Source organism: Bos indicus, chromosome 3, assembly GCF_029378745.1.
Source record: "Bos indicus isolate NIAB-ARS_2022 breed Sahiwal x Tharparkar chromosome 3, NIAB-ARS_B.indTharparkar_mat_pri_1.0, whole genome shotgun sequence".
NCBI lineage: Eukaryota > Metazoa > Chordata > Mammalia > Artiodactyla > Bovidae > Bos > Bos indicus.
The window spans coordinates 25,700,396-25,721,254 of record NC_091762.1 but is presented as its reverse complement, the minus strand read 5'-3'; the positions used below and the strand labels follow the sequence as shown (position 1 = coordinate 25,721,254).

The following is a 20,859-nucleotide window of genomic DNA, read 5'->3' as shown; positions in this document are numbered from 1 at the left end:
AAGGATGAAATTTAAGAGAAACATTAAGTACAAAGCAGAGACACAACATGGGCAGGGCCAGCATGACCCACTGGTGTATCTATAAACAATGACACACATGGCGCTGAGAGGCAGCCCCTGAAGGATTACTATCAAACAGGCTATTTCCCCATTTTTGCCTCAAGGGAGTCCTTGGCATTCACATGAATGGACTACTGAGGATTAGTTAGCATGGGTCCAACTGCTACCAGAGCAGACAGAGGAGGGCTCTAAGGAAACACATTTTATTTCCAGTCGTTAGCTGGTTTGGGCCTCACGATATAAATGAAATGATACATCACAAACATTCAGAACACCATGCAAATACACATCAGAATCAAAGGGGTTTACGCTTTTATTGGTATGAATCACATTATTAATGCTGTGAATAAACGTCATACTGATTATTATAAATAGTTGAGCATTTAAGGGGTGTGTGTGTGTGTGTGTGTGTATGTGTTTATTATTTCTGCTCTTACCAGACTGCTTCTGGTCCTCTTTCTGTCCACTTACTACCTCCTGCCCAGGGCAATTAAGATACCCATTTTCAGCTTTAAATTCTCCATCTTTAACTTAAATTTTTTCATTTATAAAGAAGTATAGCCACATGACAGAAAAATATAGAAAACAAATTCTCCCTAAAACTATGAAATCCAGTTTAAAATACTGACTTCCAGTTTTTACCTTTATGTTTAAACTCCCATCCTGCTTCCCTCGCCCAAAAAAAGGGCAATGTATACATACTATGTATCACTTTTTCTTCTATTGATACCATATCATAAACATTTCTCTATAGTACTTAACTTCATAACCATAATTTTTTCAGGGTCACAGAACATTCCATTTATGGATGCAAAATAATTAACTTAACAGAATTTGTTATTTTGTGTCACAAATGAGCCTTTGAGTAACATGCCAGATCTAAGGCTTTCCCAATTTTTTCTTCTATCTAAACACCAGGGACCAGGACTCTAAGGGCTTAGCCAGGTGTAATCATCTGCTTTTGCACAATGGTGTTTTATCTTAAAATTGTATGCATCTTTTACACTTTTGAGTACTTTTTTTTTTTTTTTACTATAGTTAAAAATTATTTATTAAAGTGAGTCTCTTCCTTTGCAGTCAGTTTCTATTACGACTGATGTTCTAGGATGATCTATGTATTTATCTTTTGGATTTGACTGTCCCTTGCCCAAATATTCCACAATTTGGGCAGTTTCTTGGCCAATAGCTATTTTCATTCCTAGGATTACTTCCTTAGTAGTTAGTACAAATTCTCAGAAATTACTAGGTCACTTCAATAGTTTTAATTAATCTTTGATGACAATGATTATTATTTAAAAGTAATGGCTACAAAATAAAAACAAAAAAAAGTAATGGCTAATTTTGAAGGTGAAAAAAGATACCTCATTTTAATTCACTTTTTTTTTTTTTCACTACTAACAGGTTGAACATTTTCTTATTTACTAGTAATACCGTTTCTTCTGCTATGAATCATCTGTTTTTGTCCTTTAACTTCAAAAGAAGGGATTAGGAAATGATGACATCTTGGGTTAACTACATCTCTGGTTTCTTCTCTTCAGATAGATTCTCAGATAGATTCTTCTCTCAGATAGATTTCTTTTTTCAAGAAAGGCAGATAATACAGAATGAGTCCGACCAAAAACTTGCCATTTATGTCATGTCCAAAACACAGCTGGTGAGTTTTTGGAAATCACCTTGTGGCATTTGAGTATTCTGTTTCTCCTCAGACACAAGGCCGGACCCCTAACTGACGGAAATGTTGTGTGCCAACCTGTAGAACCAGGGCTGCTACTCAGTCACAGACATGCAATTCTGTCTCATCTCATATTCTAAGCCCTGATTCCAAATTCATACCCTACTTATTTTTTTAAAATCAATGTTATTTACAAAACAAAGCCTTTTTATGGCTTACCTTGTCCATATCTATTAATGTTACAGGAATGTTTCTTCCAACTACCACCATCACCGTGCGACCACAGTTATCCACACCTACAAACAGGAAACGTAATCAGCACCCAGAAACTTTATTCCAGGAGTATTATTTGTCCTGGGCTCTGACCGTATAAAAATATTCTAAACAAATGTAAAAGACGAAAAACTAGGAACATAAGCTTTTCAAATTTCATCTTCGGATTTCTTTCACTATGTGGAAAACCACTTTTTCATTTTTTTTAAGCTTCATGAAGTTTTGATGACTGTCCTTGGTTTTAAGGTAAGCCCTCTTATAGGTTTTAAATCTGGGCAAACCAAAGGTAAGGTCACAGGGTAAAGATAATTTTATAAATAGCTTTTTATTTAAGTTAACTAATAACATTAGTGATCTAAAAAAAAATAATGGAACTCAAATCTGAAAATTAACAAGCACTGTCTGAAAAAGAAATATAAAGGGGGAATCTGATAACTTTCACAGTCCGTGTTATATATTTATATAACGTTTGAATTCTGTATAAAGAGATTATGGTACTTTAAAACTAGGAAAAAATTTTATAAGACACAAAAAAGGAAGAAAAAGGACTTCATTTGGCCAATATAGAATAACTAGCTGAAAATCTTACAGGTTAATATGATATTTTTAACATATTAATCATGAGCAAAACCTATCTTCATTGTACCAAAAAAAAAAATTCTATATGTAGACAAAATGGGCAAAATCAGAGAAGAATGAAGTCCATAACAGCATACCAAATAATGTCTTTTAATCAGTAAAAGAATAAGTTGCCATGTCTTTAAGCTCACCTGTTTGGTATAAGGCTTTTAGAGAAGCAATATCAGATAGATCCTCAGATCTTGCTTGACACAACCAGCGATTATAACTAGGGAAATAAAGGATATGATAATTATAACAAACAGTTGTAAATCTATAAATGAGACCTGTTTTTAGCTTAAAGAATGCTTTATTATAATGAGGAAGGAGTTAAAGAGGCTGTTACACTATGCTGAATCTCTACTGTTATTAAAAAACAAAACAAATGAGTTACTGAGAAAGGAAGATGTTCACACCAGATGACTTTTAAAATTATTTTTTGAGCAAATGAAGACTACTCATATAATTGGCTAAGATACCTAGTACTCAAACTAACATTGTTTTTAAAATACTATTATTTTCCTCTACTTGAAAGAAAATGCAAACAAAGCTTAAAGCAATAGCAGTTTTCCACAAGAGATGTTCACTCATTCAACAAAGACTTACTGACTGCTTACTTCATGAGAGGTATTGAGAATACTCTAGTGAATAGACATGGTCAGACACTCAAGGAATTTACTTTTCAGAAGAAAAACAGCTAAGTGTTATACATGTTTTGCCAGATCACGAAGAAACTAGGTACACTTTTTTCTGGGAAGTCCAGGCTTATTTAATGACTGACTAATCACAGTAGCTCTACTGATACTCCATATACCAGATCATAGAGATTGCATTTTGGCTTTGGCTAAGAGAATGTTAAAATTGGAAAAAACATTAAAAATCTCAAAGAGCTTTTAGGTCTCATCTGGCAACATCCTACAACATGAAAAACAACAACAACAACAAAACTGGTTGGAGAGAGGATATTTGGGTTCTCATCTTATCACTTTCTGTGCAACCTTAATAAAGACACTTCAGCTCTATGGACCTTAGTTTCCTGATCTGCAAAACAGTGTTTCTGCAGAACACCTTTCAGCTATAAAACCACATAACTAAGGATATTTAATAGGAAGTCTATTACATAGGGATTGTAATCAACAAGTGATATGCCTGCTAGGTTCATGGAAATTGTTGCTTGTGAAAAATAAGCTTAGTATTGGGAATTCCCTGGCAGTCCAGTGTTTAGGACTCGGTGCTAGATTCCTGGTCTGGGAATGTAGATTCCACAAGCCATGCAGCATGGCCAAACATTTATTAAAAACCAAAAAAAAAAAAAAAAAAACACTTAGTATTACACAGCTCTATAGTCTGCCTTTTTAAATTTAGAAACATACCCACCTGTGCTAACTGAATTTAAAGTCAACAGCTTTTAATGTTAGTTTAAGATACAATGTGCAAGTCAAGAAAGGATCTACGTTTATTTTAGTTCTCCCTATTCATACGTTCAATTCCATATTTTCACACGGAGCTATTTCCCAGGTTATTTACACTAATCCCCCAACTGTACTGCTTTCTAACTGTTTTATGATTAAACCATCTCCATATCAAGACTAAAGAGAACAGTATATCTTAAGTGTCTTATGAGCACCACAGATTATACCACAAACATGCAACAGGAATTCAGTAAATATCTGTTCATTTCTATACTCTGTGTATTCATTACCTCATTTTTCAAAGACTTATTGCAAAAATACAATGCCTGCATCATAGCAGGGATTCAAATCTTTGTTAAATGAAATAATAAACATAAGTATTATTCAGGGTATTTTGGAGCCCTGAGAAGAGTAAAAGGCCCTTGGATTCAGAGTTTCAGGCTGAACATATGAGATAGACATATTACAAAGACAACTAACACTGTCATAATTCAGTATGACACAAGCAATCTAGCAGACATGTAAATGCTCTATCAATCAAGTATGTCTCTAAGAGGGGGACTGTGGGAGTAGGGGTTCAGGCTAGAGTGAGGAGCAGGTGGAAGCAAGTTCCAGAACCGTGGTAGAACTGCTTCCCGCTTTGTATCACAAAGATCAGCACAAGGCTTCTTTCCCCACTCACTGCAGTATTTGTGTCCATTCTGCTAGACCTCGAGAGAGGGACTATGTCTTCATTGTCTCTATATTTCTAGGAAGTCCCTAGGGTTGTTCCTGACACTTAGTCACTACATATTCAATGAACTCTAAAGAAAAAAAAAAAATTTTTTTTAACTGGAACTCAGATGCACAGAATAGAACTAATCACCTTGCTTCAAAACTCTCTCATGACTGGTACATGCATGGTTCTCTTTTAAAAAGTAGTTATCTAGTTGGTTATTTTTAATGATGTAATAAGCACTCCAAAATCTACCCAAAACAAAAGTTAGCACCATCACAAACCTCCATCTAATCACCATGGTCACTTCGCTCCAATTCTAGCTTCTGCCTCTCCTCACTCATCATCTGGAATCTCAGGTTCCTCATTTTCTAGTTTTCCTTTTTATATCATTTTAATTCATCTACACATATTCCTAAAAAGCTTTTTGGCTGTTTTTAACTATTCAAAAAAGACAAAAGCTTATCACAAAATTTTTGGGGTCTAGTTTTTGGACTTATTGCTAAAATTCCTCTCTAATGTTGGGTATCAATGCTGTTCATTCTCTTTGACTATTACCCATAATGTACTCACATTACATGAACACTGTAGTTTTCATCCACTCTCCTACTGACAGGTATTCAGGCTATTCCCAGGTTATTGCTACAGTGAACGTGCTACAATCAACTTACTTTACATATCTCCTGGTATATGTGTGTTTGATTTCTCTTGGGGACACTCCTAGGAATGGAAGTGGAACATACAGGGTATGTTTGGTTTCAAGGTCTAAACTGTTTTCCACATTTTGTACTGGTTTATACTTCTGCAAGCAATGAACAGGAGGTTCTAAGAATCCATGTCCTCTTCAACACTTGATCTGAGCAAATATTTTAATTGTCAATCAACTGGGTTTGAAATTGTATTTCATTTCCCTGGTTGTTAATGATGCTGAGATCCTGTTCATATTTCCTGGCTTTTTTCTTTTTCTGTGAGATGCCTGTTCATACTGTTTGTCCATTTATCTATTGGGTTGTTTGTTCTTTTCTCACTTGTTTGTAGGAGTTCTTTATATATTTTTGATTTAATCATTTGCATTAGATCAAAAATACAAAGGTTCGTGACACTGTACAGGAGACAGGGATCAAGACCATCCGCATGGAAAAGAAATGCAAAAAAGAAAAATTGCTGTTTGAGGAGGCCTTACAAATAGCTGTGAAAAGAAGAGAAGTGAAAAGCAAAGGAGAAAAAGAAAGATATAAGCATCTGAATGCACAGTTCCAAAGAATAGCAAGGAGAGGTAAGAAAGCCTTCCTCAGAGATCAATGCAAAGAAATAGAGGAAAACAACATAATGGGAAAGACTAGTGATCTCTTCAAGAAAATTAGAGATACCAAGGGAACATTTCATGCAAAGATGGGCTCAACAAAGGACAAATGGTATGGACCTAACAGAAGCAGAAGATATTAAGAAGAGGTGGCAAGAATACACAGAAGAACCATACAAAAAAGAACTTCAAACCCAGATAATCACGATGGTGTGATCACTCACCTAGAGCCAGACATCCTGGAATGTGAAGTCAAGTGGGCCTTAGAAAGCATCACTACGAACAAAGCTAGTGGAGGTGATGGAATTCCAGTGGAGCTATTTCAAATCCTGAAAGATGATGCTGTAAAAGTGCTGCACTCAATATGCCAGCAAATTTGGAAAACTCAGCAGTGGCCACAGGACTGGAAAAGGTCAGTTTTCATTCCAATCCCAAAGAAAGGCAATGCCAAAGAATGCTCAAACTACCTCACAATTGCACTCATCTCACATGCTAGTAAAATAACGCTCAAAATTCTCCAAGCCAGGCTTCAGCAATATGTGAACCGTGAACTTCCAGATGTTCAAGCTGGTTTTAGAAAAGGCAGAGGAACCAGAGATCAAATTGCCAACATCTGCTGGATCATGGAAAAAGCAAGAGAGTTCCAGAAAAACATCTATTTCTGCTTTATTGACTATGCCAAAGCCTTTGACTGTGTGGATCACAATAAACTGTGGAAAATTCTGAAAGAGATGGGAATACCAGACCACCTGACCTGCCTCTTGAGAAACCTATATGCAGGTCAGGAAGCAACAGTTAGAACTGGACACGGAACAACAGACTGGTTCCAAACAGGAAAAGGAGTACGTCAAGGTTGTATATTGTCACCCTGCTTATTTAACTTCTATGCAGAGTACATCATGAGAAACGCTGGGCTGGAAGAAGCACAAGCTGGAATCAAGATTTCCGGGAGAAATATCAATAACTTCAGATATGCAGATGATACCACCCTTATGGTAGAAAGTGAAGAGGAACTCAAAAGCCTCTTGATGAAAGTGAAAGAGAAGAGGGAAAAAGTTGGTTAAAGCTCAACTTTCAGAAAACTAAGATCATGGCATCTGGTCCCATCACTTCATGGGAAATAGATGGGGAAACAGTGGAAACAGTGTCAGACTTTAATTTTGGGGCTCCAAAATCACTGCAGATGGTGATTGCAGCCATGAAATTAAAAGACGCTTACTCCTTGGAAGGAAAGTTATGACCAACCTAGACAGCATATTAAAAAGCAGAGACATTACTTTGCCAACAAAGGTCCGTCTAATCAAGGCTATGGTTTTTCCTGTGGTCATGTATGGATGTGAGAGCTGGACTGTGAAGAAAGCTGAGTGTCGAAGAATTGATGCTTTTGAACTGTGGTGTTGGAGAAGACTCTTGAGAGTCCCTTGGACTGCAAGGAGATCCAACCAGTCCATCCTAAAGGAGATCAGTCCTGGGTGTTCATTGGAAGGACTGATGTTGAAGCTGAAACTCTTAATACTTTGGCCACCTCATGCAAAGAGTTGACTCATTGGAAAAGACCCTGATGCTTGCAGGGATTGGGGGCAGGAGAAGGGGACGACAGAGGATGAGATGGCTGGATGGCACCACTGACTCAATGGACATGAGTTTGAGTAAACTCTGGGAGTTGGTGATGGACAGGTAACCTGGCGTGCTGCGATTTTGGGGTCGCAAAGAGTCGGATACGACTGAGCGACTGAACTGAACTGACTGAGCTGAATCATTTGCCAGTTGTGTGTATTGTGAATACTCATATTCTGCAATTTGCCTTTCACTTACTTTAAGCTTAATTGCCCCACTTTCTGTAGTTCTTATCTTTAATATAGTCAAGATTAATTTTTCTTTTGTAGTCAGTGCTTTTTATATTTTGTTTAAGAAATCTGTTTTATTGGTATGAGGAATACTAGCCTATGACTCCTTCCATGAATTTTAATTTTTTAAAAACTTAAGTTTAACCCATCTAAAATTAATTTTAGCCCATAATTTGAAGTGAAATAATGTAAACTCAAAAACGTTTTCAACCTCATCTGCAATAAACAACTTGAGACCCTAGGATAGGCAAATCTTTATGAACATGATTATGGAAGAAGGTTATAGCTTACATCAGATTCTTAAAGCCTTTATGATTTAAAAAAGGTTTAGAATCACTGCTGAGACACTGGCAACTGTTATAGTTTCTAAGAACCTTGAGATGAATTCCAATGCAACAACTTACAACTGCCATCTTCATCTGGTTTCTTCTTTATTCTAATTGTCCCCTCCATTCTACAGATTGTGTAAATTTGCTTTGATTATCCCCTGCTTCCCCCACCTATTCAAAGAATATTTTAAACTTTCCATTATATTTTTGAAAACTGCACTTCACTTTTTGCTAGTTTCCTTTTATTTCAATGAAGACATGAAGCCTTTCATCCTAATCCAACAATTAAAACAAAAGCTAAAAATCAAACAAGAAAATACACCCCAACCTCAAAAGCTTTTTATTTTGATAGGTAAAATATAATCACTGGTTAACAGTCACACAAAATACATCACAATGGCAACAAAAGTACCCACTACTGTGCTCTCCAGGCAGATACACTGAGTAGATGGTTTCTCAATAGACTGCAGTCAGCTAAGGTTGGATGTTGCCCTCACAAAGCAAACACAAGGCTGTTTCTTCTAGTTAATAAATTACCATCCAAATGCTCAACCAAAAGTTAAATAATGAAGAAAATCCAAGCTTAATTACTCTTAAAAGTCCACTAACTAACCTACTTATTGGTATACCACCAACAGCCCAGGGAAAATTTTCAGTTTGAAATTAACAGAAGCTTTTCCTGACCTCATGCAGCTGTCCCACATTGGACTTAGTTAAAACTCTTGTTATATATACTCTTAATGCATCCTGTAAGTTAAATACATTTTCATATATTAATGGGCTTTCTTGGTAGCTCAGCTGATAAAGAATCCTCCTGCAATGCAGGAGGCCCCAGTTTGACTCCTGGGTTGGGAGGATCCCCTGGGGAAGGGAATAGGCTACCCAATCCAGTACTCTTGAGCTTCCCTGGTGGCTCAGACAATAAAGAACCCGCCTGCAATGTGGGAGACCTGGGTTCGGTCCCTGGGTTGGGAAGAACCCCTGAATAACAGCTACCCACTCCAGTATTCTTGTCTGGAGAATTCCACGGACAGGGGAGCCTGGCAGGCTACAGTCCATGGAGTTGCAAAGAGTCGGACATGATTCATGCAGCTGTCCCACACTGGACTTAGTTAAAATCCTTGTTATATATACTCTTATTGTATCCTACAATTTAAATACATCTTTATACAGTAATTAGTTTAACATTTTTTTTCTCTGCAAGACCTTAAGCTCAATGCTGCCTGGGGCTAGATCTGCCTTGCATGTCACTTTGTTGTATTTGTAGCTTGGCACAACAGTAAGGGTTCAATAAATATTTAATAATGAATGAGATAACGTTTTTACTGTGAGAAATGACCTAAGAGTTACAGGCAACTGGATCTTAAGCCAATCAAGGAAAAAAGAAAAAGAAAAAAGTACTTGAAAAACAATTTAAGAGTTTTAAAAGCTGGATCTTTGTAAAAGAGTATCTAGATTGCTTGCTAATTTTTGTAAGGAAGCCAACTCCTATCTTATGATACACCCAGATTAGTGTCACAATTGGGTGGAATAACTGGAAATAATAATCAAGAATTAGACAACTTATCTAATTGTTTTAGATGTTAAAGTGAATTATTACACAAAGAAAAGCCAATGCTACAAAAGGAATGAACTAACCCTATAACCTATCCATGTGACCATTAATTTTGTTTCTGAAGCAAGAACTGAAGGCTTTCAAAAAGATATTCCTAACTAAAGACTGCCCTTTGTTTCTTGGTTCAGGCTTTAAGAACCAGAGGTGGTACTCTTCATCAAGCCTGTAGGTTGATGTGTTATTATGTGTTAACTAGACGTCCACAACAACCAGAGCACCATACGTAACACACCCTGACGTCTTACGGTAGTGTGGCTCACTCATGGATTTCTAAAGGGATTACCTTCTTTACCTGTCTATTTCAGTTCTAGAATAGTACCCTGAATAGAGTAAATATCCAATGCTTCCTGAACTGAACAGAAACTGTCAAGTCTGAGACTGATTTGAATCTCAAGATCATCACTTTCTACCAACAAGGGCAATGCTTTACATGCTGCATTCATAGTCCTTTCTAACCTGCCCCTTTGCTGAGGACCCCTTTCCAGACAACATGGGCTCAGTGAATACAGATTTATTTTAATAATACTGGCTTGAACAAGTCATTCACAAATCCCCCCACTAAAAAGAGAGACACAAGACAGGCAAGTATCTAGTCCAGACACAAACAAATGCCAGTTTATCTGTATTACCCACAGAGAAATGAAAAAGGTGTGTGTGTGTGTGTGTGTGTGTGTGTGTGTGTGTGTGTGAGAGAGAGAGAGAGAGACAGACAGACAGACAGACAGACAGACAGACAGACAGACTAGGGTGATTGATTTGAGAAAGGTGATAACAACGTAATTCTCTGCACGTGCATACAGAACATGTCTGGTCCTTTCCCAGCTTCTCTGAATCTGGTCTCTGTAGGTGGCTGGAGATGGTAGCAGAGAAGGGAGATCAGCTTCAGTGTAGCTCATCCTCAGTTAGTTTTCACCATGGTGAAGTCACTCTTGGTGGTCAATTTACCCTTCTACCCTTCTAAGTTAAAGGGGCCAGACCAGATCAGGCACAGAATAGTCTAAGAAATCATTTAAGAAACCTTAGAAGGATGGACCCTGAGCCCTCCCCACAGAGGTTCTGATTCAAGAAGTTTGGTGTGGGGCCTGTGAAATTTTAGAAAGTACCCTTGGTGATTCTAATGCCATACTACATTTCAGAAAACCACATCAGGTAATTACCAAAACTCCTTTCAACTATAAAGTACTGCTAGGAGACCCAGACCAGTGGTTCTCAAAGTGTGGGCCACAGTCTGAAGACATTTTCAGGGGCTCTGCAAGGTCAAACTATCTTCATGATAAGAGCAAAACATCATTTTTTTTTTTTTTTTTTTACTGTGTTGACATCTGCACTGATGGTACAAAACAAACTGCTGCATTAGCATGAATACAGGTGGAAGCACCAGATCATACTAGTAGTTATTGTGTTTTTAATGGTCAAAAGACTCGGGGGGAAAAAAAGCCAGTTTCATTTAAGAATGTCTTCTATGAGGAAGAAAAAGTTATTAATTTTATTACATCAACCCTTGGGAATACATTTTTTAATATTAAATGTGTCACAAAATGGGCAGAACACACAAAGCATTTTTGCAGACTGAAGCCTAAGGCTGTCCTGAAGTAAAGAACTAAGTGTCTGACCTGCTAACTGAACTAACTGCTTTTTTTCATGAAATACCATTTTTCTTCAACTAATGACGGGCAAACTGTGATTATTCAATATGAGTTTTTGGCAGATATTTTCTCAAAAATGAATAAAGTGACCCTGTCATATCGAGAAAAACAACCAACAGTATTTGTTACCAGTGATAAAACTTGAACTTTTATATACATACATATATATATATATATATATATATATATATATATATATAAAAAATGCTGGCAAATTTATATCCATCACCAGAAGGTAACCATTCCTAACACTTGAGGACTTTTCTGATGACAGCAGTGGTAACACTAACAAATACAGTATTTTGATATTGCATAATATAATGTGTCAATATTTGGAACAATTGATTAATTCAGTGAGCCAAAGCACCATGTTATAAATTCATACTATCAACTCCTATTACAAAATCTACTCAAAGTGCAGGATAAAACAACACATTCTAATATAACAATACAAAATTCATAGATATAGTCTGAAATTCCATATTACAACCAAACATTATTAAAGTACCATTGATTGAGTTATGGTGTAATATCAAAGAATATCCCTATTTTAAAAGGCTAGTAAAATACTCCTTTTTCCAATTATGTATCTAGTGAGGTCAGATTTTCTTCATATACTTCACACAAAACAACATATTGCAACAGTCTGTATGCTGATATTAGAATCCAGCTGTTTTCTATTAAATCAAACATTAAAATATTTGCAAAAATGTAGAATGATGCATTTCTTACTAACTTAAAAAAGTTTTTTTTTTTTTTCCGTAAAAACATAATGGGTTATTTTCCAAGTGAATTAACAAATAATTCTGTTGTTATCGTTTATTTGCTAAGTTCTGTCTGACTCTTTGAGACCCCATGCACTACAGCCCTCTAGGTTCCTCTCTGTCTATAGGATTTCCGAGGCAAGAATACTGGAGTGGGTTGCCATTTCCTTCTCCAAAGGATCTTCTTGACCTAGGGATTGAACCCACATCTCCTGCACTGGGAGGTGGATTCTTTATCACTGAGCAACTAGGAAAGCCCGAACAAGTAATTTATCATATAATAAATATCAGTGGGTACAAGCTGTAAAGATAAAAGCTCTTTGGGGTCCTCAATAATTTTTAAGCATGCAAAGAGGACCTGAGACCAAACAGTTTGAGAACTACAGCTCTAGTCCAAACAAAGGTATCCAAATCTAGCAGTGCATGAATCATAATATGAAAGTTTCAAAATATATATAAAGGCCAAAGTCCCAGACATGTGAGGCAGAGCCCAGTCACTGTATTTAAAGAAAAATGTTTGCCGGATGATTCTTACGCATGGTCAAGTTCAGAAACCACTGAAGCTATCATTTGATGGTGCATGCCTTTGGAAAAGCTGTTTATTGATGCCCCCTAGTGGCTAATTTGCTTTTCTTTATGAAAATAATAAAGGGAAGAGCAGGAACTCAGGAAAAACAAAATTCTAATTCTATAAGGGACTCGGAGATTATCTAGTACAACTTCCACTTTATATATGGAGACTGACAACCGCACATCATTACAGTATAGTGTAATAAATGCTAGGCTATGCTTTTTTGGTTAAGTATAGGGTGTAAAGAAAAAAGTGTATGGGGGAGACAAGACTTCTGTTCCATCTACTCCAACTTATCTCCAGGGAGCTAAGTTTCTGGAGGCAATCAAGTCTGAGCTGAAACCTGGAGAACGAATTGAAGGACAAGAGTAATCCAGTCAAAAGGGGTGGCAAGTACCCAAGCTCAAAGGTATATAATAGGTCAAAATTTGCTCAGAATTAAAGACAACAGCAGTGGCCAATTTTAAGAGCTTGCTAGAATTACCAGGTACTGTGCTAAGTCCATTACACTATCTTATTTAACACTCACAACAACCCTAAGAGATGGTACCCTCTCAATCAACCCTAAAAGATAGTGAATATTAACCAATTAGGGTTTATGATTTTTCCTTTCCTTTAAAATTTTTTGAAAAGCAGCTAGTTTTCCAAGGGTAATCTGTTAGTACTTGGACAAACTTACCCAGAAATAACAAAGGTGCTTTTCTTTATGTGTCAAAAAGGGTTTATTCAGAATTGTTTCAGAAAACATGTAAAAGAAATGGAATGACTTCACAAAGTCCTTGGGATAAATCAGGGGGAAATAAAACTCTTTAACCATTAATACGACAACCATAGACTATGCTTTAATTACAAATATAGTAATGTTAAACAAAAACTTTGTAATTCGGCTTCCCCTTTTCCGTACTTTCTGCTGTTAGAATATAATCTAATTTTATAGGTACTATAACTGCAACAAAGTGCAGAAGCTCTGAAATCAGAGGTGCATCTGAACGCTGACTTCATCACATATTATCTGTGACAAATTAACTTTGAATTTCTGCATCTACTAAGTGGGGACAGTATCTTCCTTACTGGATTGTCAGGAAGAATAAAGGAGACCACATTATATGTAGACCATTTAGTAGAGGTAGCCCCTATCTTGTTTCTCTAGTCCTTATGTGTCTGTCAAAGGGTTTGTCTTACTTTCTCTGATGCTGCTTCTGTAGAGCTGCCTCTGATAACTGCCCTTGAAGGATCAGTCTTCTTTGCTTGTCAATATCTCCTTCCATTCGGGCAAAAGCATGAGAGCCAATGAAAGAGAGATCAACTCCCAAGCCTTCGTCCTCTTCTTCCTGGTTATCTGTAACAAAAAAGCTATCAATAGCTTATGGCTATTTATCCATATGATTATTTTATGTTTTGCTAGCAGCCAATCCTTTGGGAATGGATCACCTCTTAATGTGTTCCCCACTGCCTCACCAGATCTTTTTGAGGGGGAAAAAAAAACCCAAGACAAAAGTTTTTTTTTCAAGAAAGAAAAGCAAACAAACAGAATCCATGGACGATGGCGGGCTTCCCAAGGCAATGCCACCATCTGAGCTGTTCAGTTGGGACTTCTTCACATTTGTACCACTGTTCCTCAAAGTGTGATAGGCAAGATTTTCAGAGTTTGCTTTTATTAAAAAATACCACTAAATGAATCTTCTTTCAATCCCTCAAGCTGATTTTACATCTCCTTTAACAGATTCAATGTTCTACCTGAAAATATTTATGAAAACTACAGCCTATCAAGTGACAATATTTTTTGAGATACAGGTGGAAGTCAAGCAGTGTTTGAGGATGGTGGACAGAAGGGACCCTTGTGGCTAATGACCACCCAGCACTGACACCTCAACTGGTTTTGCTCTTCACTGCCCATTGTCATACAAAATGCATTTTGTGCATTTAAGAAAAATGATATTCTATCATGGCAGTCACAATTCTGAGGATTTCTGAATGAGGCTGGGCATACTTCAAGCCTGTACTCTATTGGAGTCTCTCTAAAGTACTCCTCCAGCAAAGCTTGGTTATCAGACATTTTCTGATGCTAAATCATTTATTATTCCTTCCATTTGATTTAAATCTGTGTACTGGTAACAAAAAAGAGATGAGTAGCCTTCAATAGATTTTAACTTGATGCTCATTTAAAAGTGTTCACAGTAGAAATCTCACAGTAATTCTTAAATCGCTTAATTTTGAGATCGGGCCTCAGCAATGACGCTTGTGAGGCATGTCTCCAACTATGATCTTGAACATATATCAGTGAAGATCAGTGCAAGCTGTCACACAGAACGGCTCAGAGGGGCTCCCATCCTGCCCTGCTCTACTAACACTTCAATCTCCATTGGTATGTAACCTAAAGAAGCAAAACACGTGGTTACAGCATTCCTGTTTTAGGTATGGCTTTCAGAGGACACAGTTGAATCTGCTGAAAATTTTAATAATATACTGTTTCCTCAACAGTGTCCTGTGTGAAACCATAAACTTCACAAGGGTACAAATGGTGTCATACCCACCTCTGAATCTCTACTGCCTAACGCAGACTTCACATCACATACATAATTTAAAGAGTAAATCTTAACAAGAATAAGACTCTAAAAGCACTGATGGTGGTCTTGATCTTGGTGTCACACTAAAAGCTTCCTAGAGAACAGGCTGAACTTGCTACGTCTTGGTGGCTGATGCTTACCAGAGCCGCTGCTTCCTGAAGAGGGAAGGTAAGAAAAGGAGAGAACTCACCCTCTGGGGCGCCAGGTTTTTCACTTATTCTAATCTGCCGTTCAGGTACCACAGGCTCCCCTTCTGCATTGCCAATATCTGCAGGTAGGCATGGCAACGAGCGGCTCTCCTCCTTCAGTGACCTTGGGAAGTACAGAGGTAGCAGCTTTTGGTAAGTAGCCTGTGTAAGAAAAGCCAAACGTTCTGTGAAAAATACCGGAGTGATGAAACAGGCATCAGCAGCGCTCACGCCACTCCACAGACTGTGAAGAGCCTCCATCATGAACTAAGGCCGCGCCATGCCTAAGCTCAGACTGGATGCTGCCTGGGCCCCTCAGTCAGTTTCTGTGTCAAAGACCAGGATTCGTTAGTCACTCAAGAAGACCCATGAGTCCTGATCCTGACAGCTCCAGGTCACTGAAGCTGGAATGGATATGTCCTGTGACCCCTATCCCCAGCCCCTTCTTCACCTCATTAATGATATCTGTCTTTCAAGATTCAGCTCAGACACAGACGCTACTTCCTTAATCCTCAGTGTGCCATCAGGGTCCATGTGACCTAGATTTAATATCTGACAGTTTTGTTTTTAAACAGTTCTCTCTGAAAAGATTGCTATTTCCTGACTTTTATTCTCTCTTAGAGGTTTCCCAAACAATAAAGAGATATCTTACTTTAAAAAAAATTAGAATAAAATTCACTGTATCTTATAACTTCCATACAGGTTGGTCCACTGGACTCATTCTAAATCCATGATATATTATGGATACTTAGTGCTCTTATTTTTCCTCAGTCTTGAAGCTTTGGAGGGAATGATGCTAAAGCTGAAACTCCAGTACTTTGGCCACCTCATGCGAAGAGTTGACTCATTGGAAAAGACTCTGATGCTGGGAGGGTTTGGGGGCAGGAGGAGAAGGGGACGACAGAGGATGGGATGGCTGGATGGCATCACCGACTCGATGGATGTGAGTCTGAGTGAACTCCGGGAGTTGGTGATGGACAGGGAGGCCTGGCGTGCTGCGATTCATGGGGTCGCAAAGAGTCAGACACGACTGAGCAACTGATCTGATCTGATCTGAAGCATTTTGGTTTTTTTCATCATCCTAGAGTCATTTTATCGTTACTCATCAATTATTACCAACTATAACAAACTAAAACAGAACACTAAGAAACCAAAAGAATGATGGAACTATCTAGAAGGACAGTGAAATCACTGAATAAATTATCCATCAGTCTCCTTACTGTGTCACCCACAACACTGCATCATCTTTCATGCATATAAATATATATATGAGGCATATAGGCTCAGCTGGTAAAGAATCTGCCTGCAGTGTGGGAGACCTGGGTTCAATACCTGGGTTGGGAAGATCCCCTGGAGAAGGGAAAGGCTACCCACTCTAGTATTCTGGCCTGGAGAATTCCATGGACTGTGTAGTCTATGGGGTCGCAAACAGTTGGACACGGCTGAGTGCCTTTCACTTTCATTTCATGAGGCATATACAAAGACTGGATTGTAAGTCAATTTAAAAAAATTGTACCTCAATTTAAAAAAAGAATTAAAAAAAAAAGAAGACTGGAGACACCATCTTTGTAACCTTTTAAAAAAATTGAACTACAATTCACATATCATAAAATTCACATTTTAAAGTATACGATTCACTGGGCTTTAGTATATTCATGAAGTTGTGGAATCATCACAATTAATTCCAGAACATTTCATCATCTCAAAGAGGAAATCTAAATTCATTAGCTAGGTTATTCTCCATCCCTCCCTCCCCCAGCCCCTGGCAACCACTAACCTGTCTGTTGTATGGATTTGCCTATTTCAGAATATTCATTCCATTAAAATGGAATATGGTATATGGTTTTTTGTGTCCAGTTTCTTTCATGCGGCATATGTTTCTAAGGTTCACCCATGCTGCAGGATATGCCATCACTCCATACTTTTTAATAGGCTAGTGACATTCCACTGTTTGTGTATACCGCATCCACCTATCCATTAATGACATTTAGGTTGTTTCCACTTTTTGGTTACTATGAATATTGCTGATGTGAATATTTGTGTGCAAGTTTTTGTGTAGACATATGTTTCCAATGGGCTTCCCTGGTGGCTCAGACAGTAAAGACTTTGCCTGCAATGTGGGAGACCCAGGTTCGATCCCTGGTGGGGAAGATCCCCTGGAGAAGGAAATGCAACCCACTCCAGTATTCTTGCCTGTGAATTCCCATGGACATCGAGCCTGGTGGGTGAAGTCCAAGGGGTCGCAAAGATGTGGACATGACTAAGCAACTAATACTTACTCATGTTTTCAATTTTATTCTGCATATACCTAAGAGTGGAATCTCTGTTTGACTTTCCAAGGAACGGCCAGATTGTCATTTTGCCACTCCTAGCCTCACATTTTGGAGAAGGCAATGGCAACCCACTCCAGTACTCTTGCCTGGAAAATCCCATGGACGGAGGAGCCTGGTAGGCTACAGTGCATGGGGCTGTGAAGAGTCCAACATGACTGAATGACTTCACTTTCACTTTCATGCATTGGAGAAGGAAATGGCAACCCAGTCCAGTGTTCTTGCCTGGAGAATCCCAGGGACAGGGGAGCCTGGTGGGCTGCCGTCTATGGGGTCGCACAGAGTCGGACACGACTGAAGCGACTTAGCAGCAGCAACAGCAGCCTCACATTTTATGCAATACACTACACTCTTCCTGTTATTTCTTACATGTGTGCTTGTACTTATGCTTGTATGACTACCATGATTTGCCCTTTCTCTGGAAAATCGTAGTTATTTTTTACAATGATTTCACCTCACATATCACTTCCTACAGGAAGTTATTTCCTAACCCCACGCCAGACTGGAGCTGTGTGCCCTCATCCTTCCCATGCTTCCACTAGTGCACTTATCACAATTATTGTAACTTATCTGACTTTTCTGTCCCCACCAACAGACAGTGAGTTCCTTGGGGATAAAGACTGACTCACTCACTGGTGTAGTCCCAGAACCCAGTGGAGTAAACCTGATATATGCCAGACATTCAATAAAAGGTCACTGAGAGAATGAATGAATAGGTAAACCAGGTAAAACAAGAAGAGACACAGCAAACATGGTGAATGTGTCTGTCTTCAGCAAATTCAAGACGGTTTATATCTCATATACATACCTATATATACTGGGGATATTTCACACGTACTAATTCATTAATTACAAAACTCCTGTGATATAAGTACTGTCAGTATTCATATTTTATCCAAGCACAGAGAGGTTAAATAACTTGCCCAAGGACACAAAATTCAGAAATCATACAAGCTGAATGGGACAGAGAACACTACAGCTGAACAAAGCTTAGTAAGATTTTAAAAAGAGCTAATTTCCTAAAACGGCTCTAAATTAACTTGAAATATAATAAACCTCATCACATACAATGAAACACAAACCTCATAACTTACTCAATACTCGCCACTAGGCTAGGCTGTCACCTGTTTCCGGGTCAGGTAGACACCACGGTTTTTCCAGCAGAGGCTGTTTCCCAACTCTGTTGCCCAAGGGCCCAGTGCTTCATCATAAGGTAATGCCTTGAGATGTCTTGAGAGCTGTGTCAGAGCAGCTATGCCTTGTAAGGTTTCACTATGTGATAACAATTTACCAGTGAAAAATATGAGCAAAATGCTTCATCTTGAGTTGCTTTTAGTCTCTAATATAGTCTTTCATTGCAATGATGGTAAGCCCCACTGCCAAATATATGTACAGATAATGAGGATTTGCCTGTTGGCAATTCAGTTAACAGATAATGAAGACACAAAGGCAAACACAAGTAAAAATAAGACTCAAAACAATGCAAGATAATTAGCAAAATACCTCTTCTAGTTCAGAGACAGCAAATACTACTTTTTCAAGAGTCTCTCCATGAATTTCAAGGAATCTCCTTACAGTGCCTAAAGAAAATAACAGAAAGATTATTAATAAATAATAATAAATGAGAAATTACTTATGTGTGAAGAAAAATCAGTCTAAGTTTTATTTTTGTAATGGATCACTCCTCCATTCATTCAGGCCTGTACTCAATGGCACCTTATCAGTAAGGCCTGCCCAGGCCACCCTATCTAACAACTCCTCCTTGATTTTGCTTTCCTCCACAGCAACTATTTTAGACATTTTGTGATGCTTCCTGTTTATTGTATATCCTCCCCCTCTGTCCCTGCCCCATCCAATAGAATGAAAGCCCCACACAACAGCAAGAGTTTTCTTTTATTTACTGCTTTATTGCCAGTAAACAGTGGCTGGCCATAGAAGATGCTGACTCCAGACAATTCTCCCTTATCCAGTATATTCTTTCTGTTTTCTGAGGCCTCTCTCTCTGACCAGAATGGTCTAGCAAAAATGCCTTCCCATTCATCTGTTACAGTATTAGATGCCCTACTCAGCCCTTTTATTGTTGCTGTTCAGTCGCTCAAACGTGTCTGACTCTTTTGAGACCCCATGGACTGCAGCACGCTAGGCCTCCCTGTCCATCACCATCTCCTAGAATTTGCTCAAACTCATGTCCATTGAGTCAGTGATGCTATCTAACCATCTCATCCTCTGCTGCCCCCTTCTCCTTTGCCTTCAGTCTTTCCCTGCATCAGGGTCTTTTCTAAAGAGTCAGCTCTTCGCATCAGGTGGTCCTGTCAACATTCTATCAAACCAAAACTGAATCATTTTTTCTTCATTTCTATCTTATTCTTTCTCTAAACCTGTTAATAATGAGACCGAGTCGCCTTTTCTCAGTCCTTAACTTACCAGCGATTTCTTTCTAGATGCTCACACCCCAACTTTTAAAAATGTTGTCCTCTCCAGGTTCTGTCCTCCACATTTTTTGTTTTCTTCATATATATATATATATATATATGTTCTCTTGAGCTCACTAATTTGATGGTTAGATAGTGCTCCAAATGCTGATGGCTCCCAAATTTTTATATTGTTTTCTTTTTTAAATTGGAGCAAAGTTGCTTTATACTGCTATGTCAGTTCCTGCTGTACAGTAAAGTGAATCCGCTGTATGTATACATAAATCTCTTTTTTTGGTTTCTCATTTAGGTCACCACAGAGCACTGAGTACAGTGTTATACAGTAGGTTCTCATTAGTTATCTATTTCATACATCAGTTCAGTTCAGTTCAGTCACTCAGTCATGTTCGACTCTTTGTGACCCCATGAACCACAGCACACCAGGCCTCCCTGTCCATCGCCAACTGCCAGAGTCCACCCAAACCCATGTCCATTGAGTTGATGATGCCATCCAAGCATCTTATCCTCTGTCGTCCCC

General features: G+C 38.2%; 1 protein-coding gene across 4 annotated transcripts in view; it reads right to left on the bottom strand.

Annotated features, from left to right (window-relative positions):
- Positions 1–20,859, bottom strand: part of GDAP2 (ganglioside induced differentiation associated protein 2) — a 64,582-nt gene that overhangs the window by 15,047 nt on the left and 28,676 nt on the right. For all 4 annotated transcript variants that reach the window (XM_019956726.2, XM_070785831.1, XM_070785833.1 and 1 more), the window contains exons 6-10: positions 19,414–19,490; positions 15,583–15,742; positions 14,008–14,164; positions 2,776–2,852; positions 1,952–2,028 (exon numbers count right to left, since the gene is read on the bottom strand). In XM_019956726.2, the coding sequence (XP_019812285.1) occupies positions 1,952–2,028; positions 2,776–2,852; positions 14,008–14,164; positions 15,583–15,742; positions 19,414–19,490 (548 nt within the window). The remainder of the gene's footprint in view (positions 1–1,951; positions 2,029–2,775; positions 2,853–14,007; positions 14,165–15,582; positions 15,743–19,413; positions 19,491–20,859) is intronic.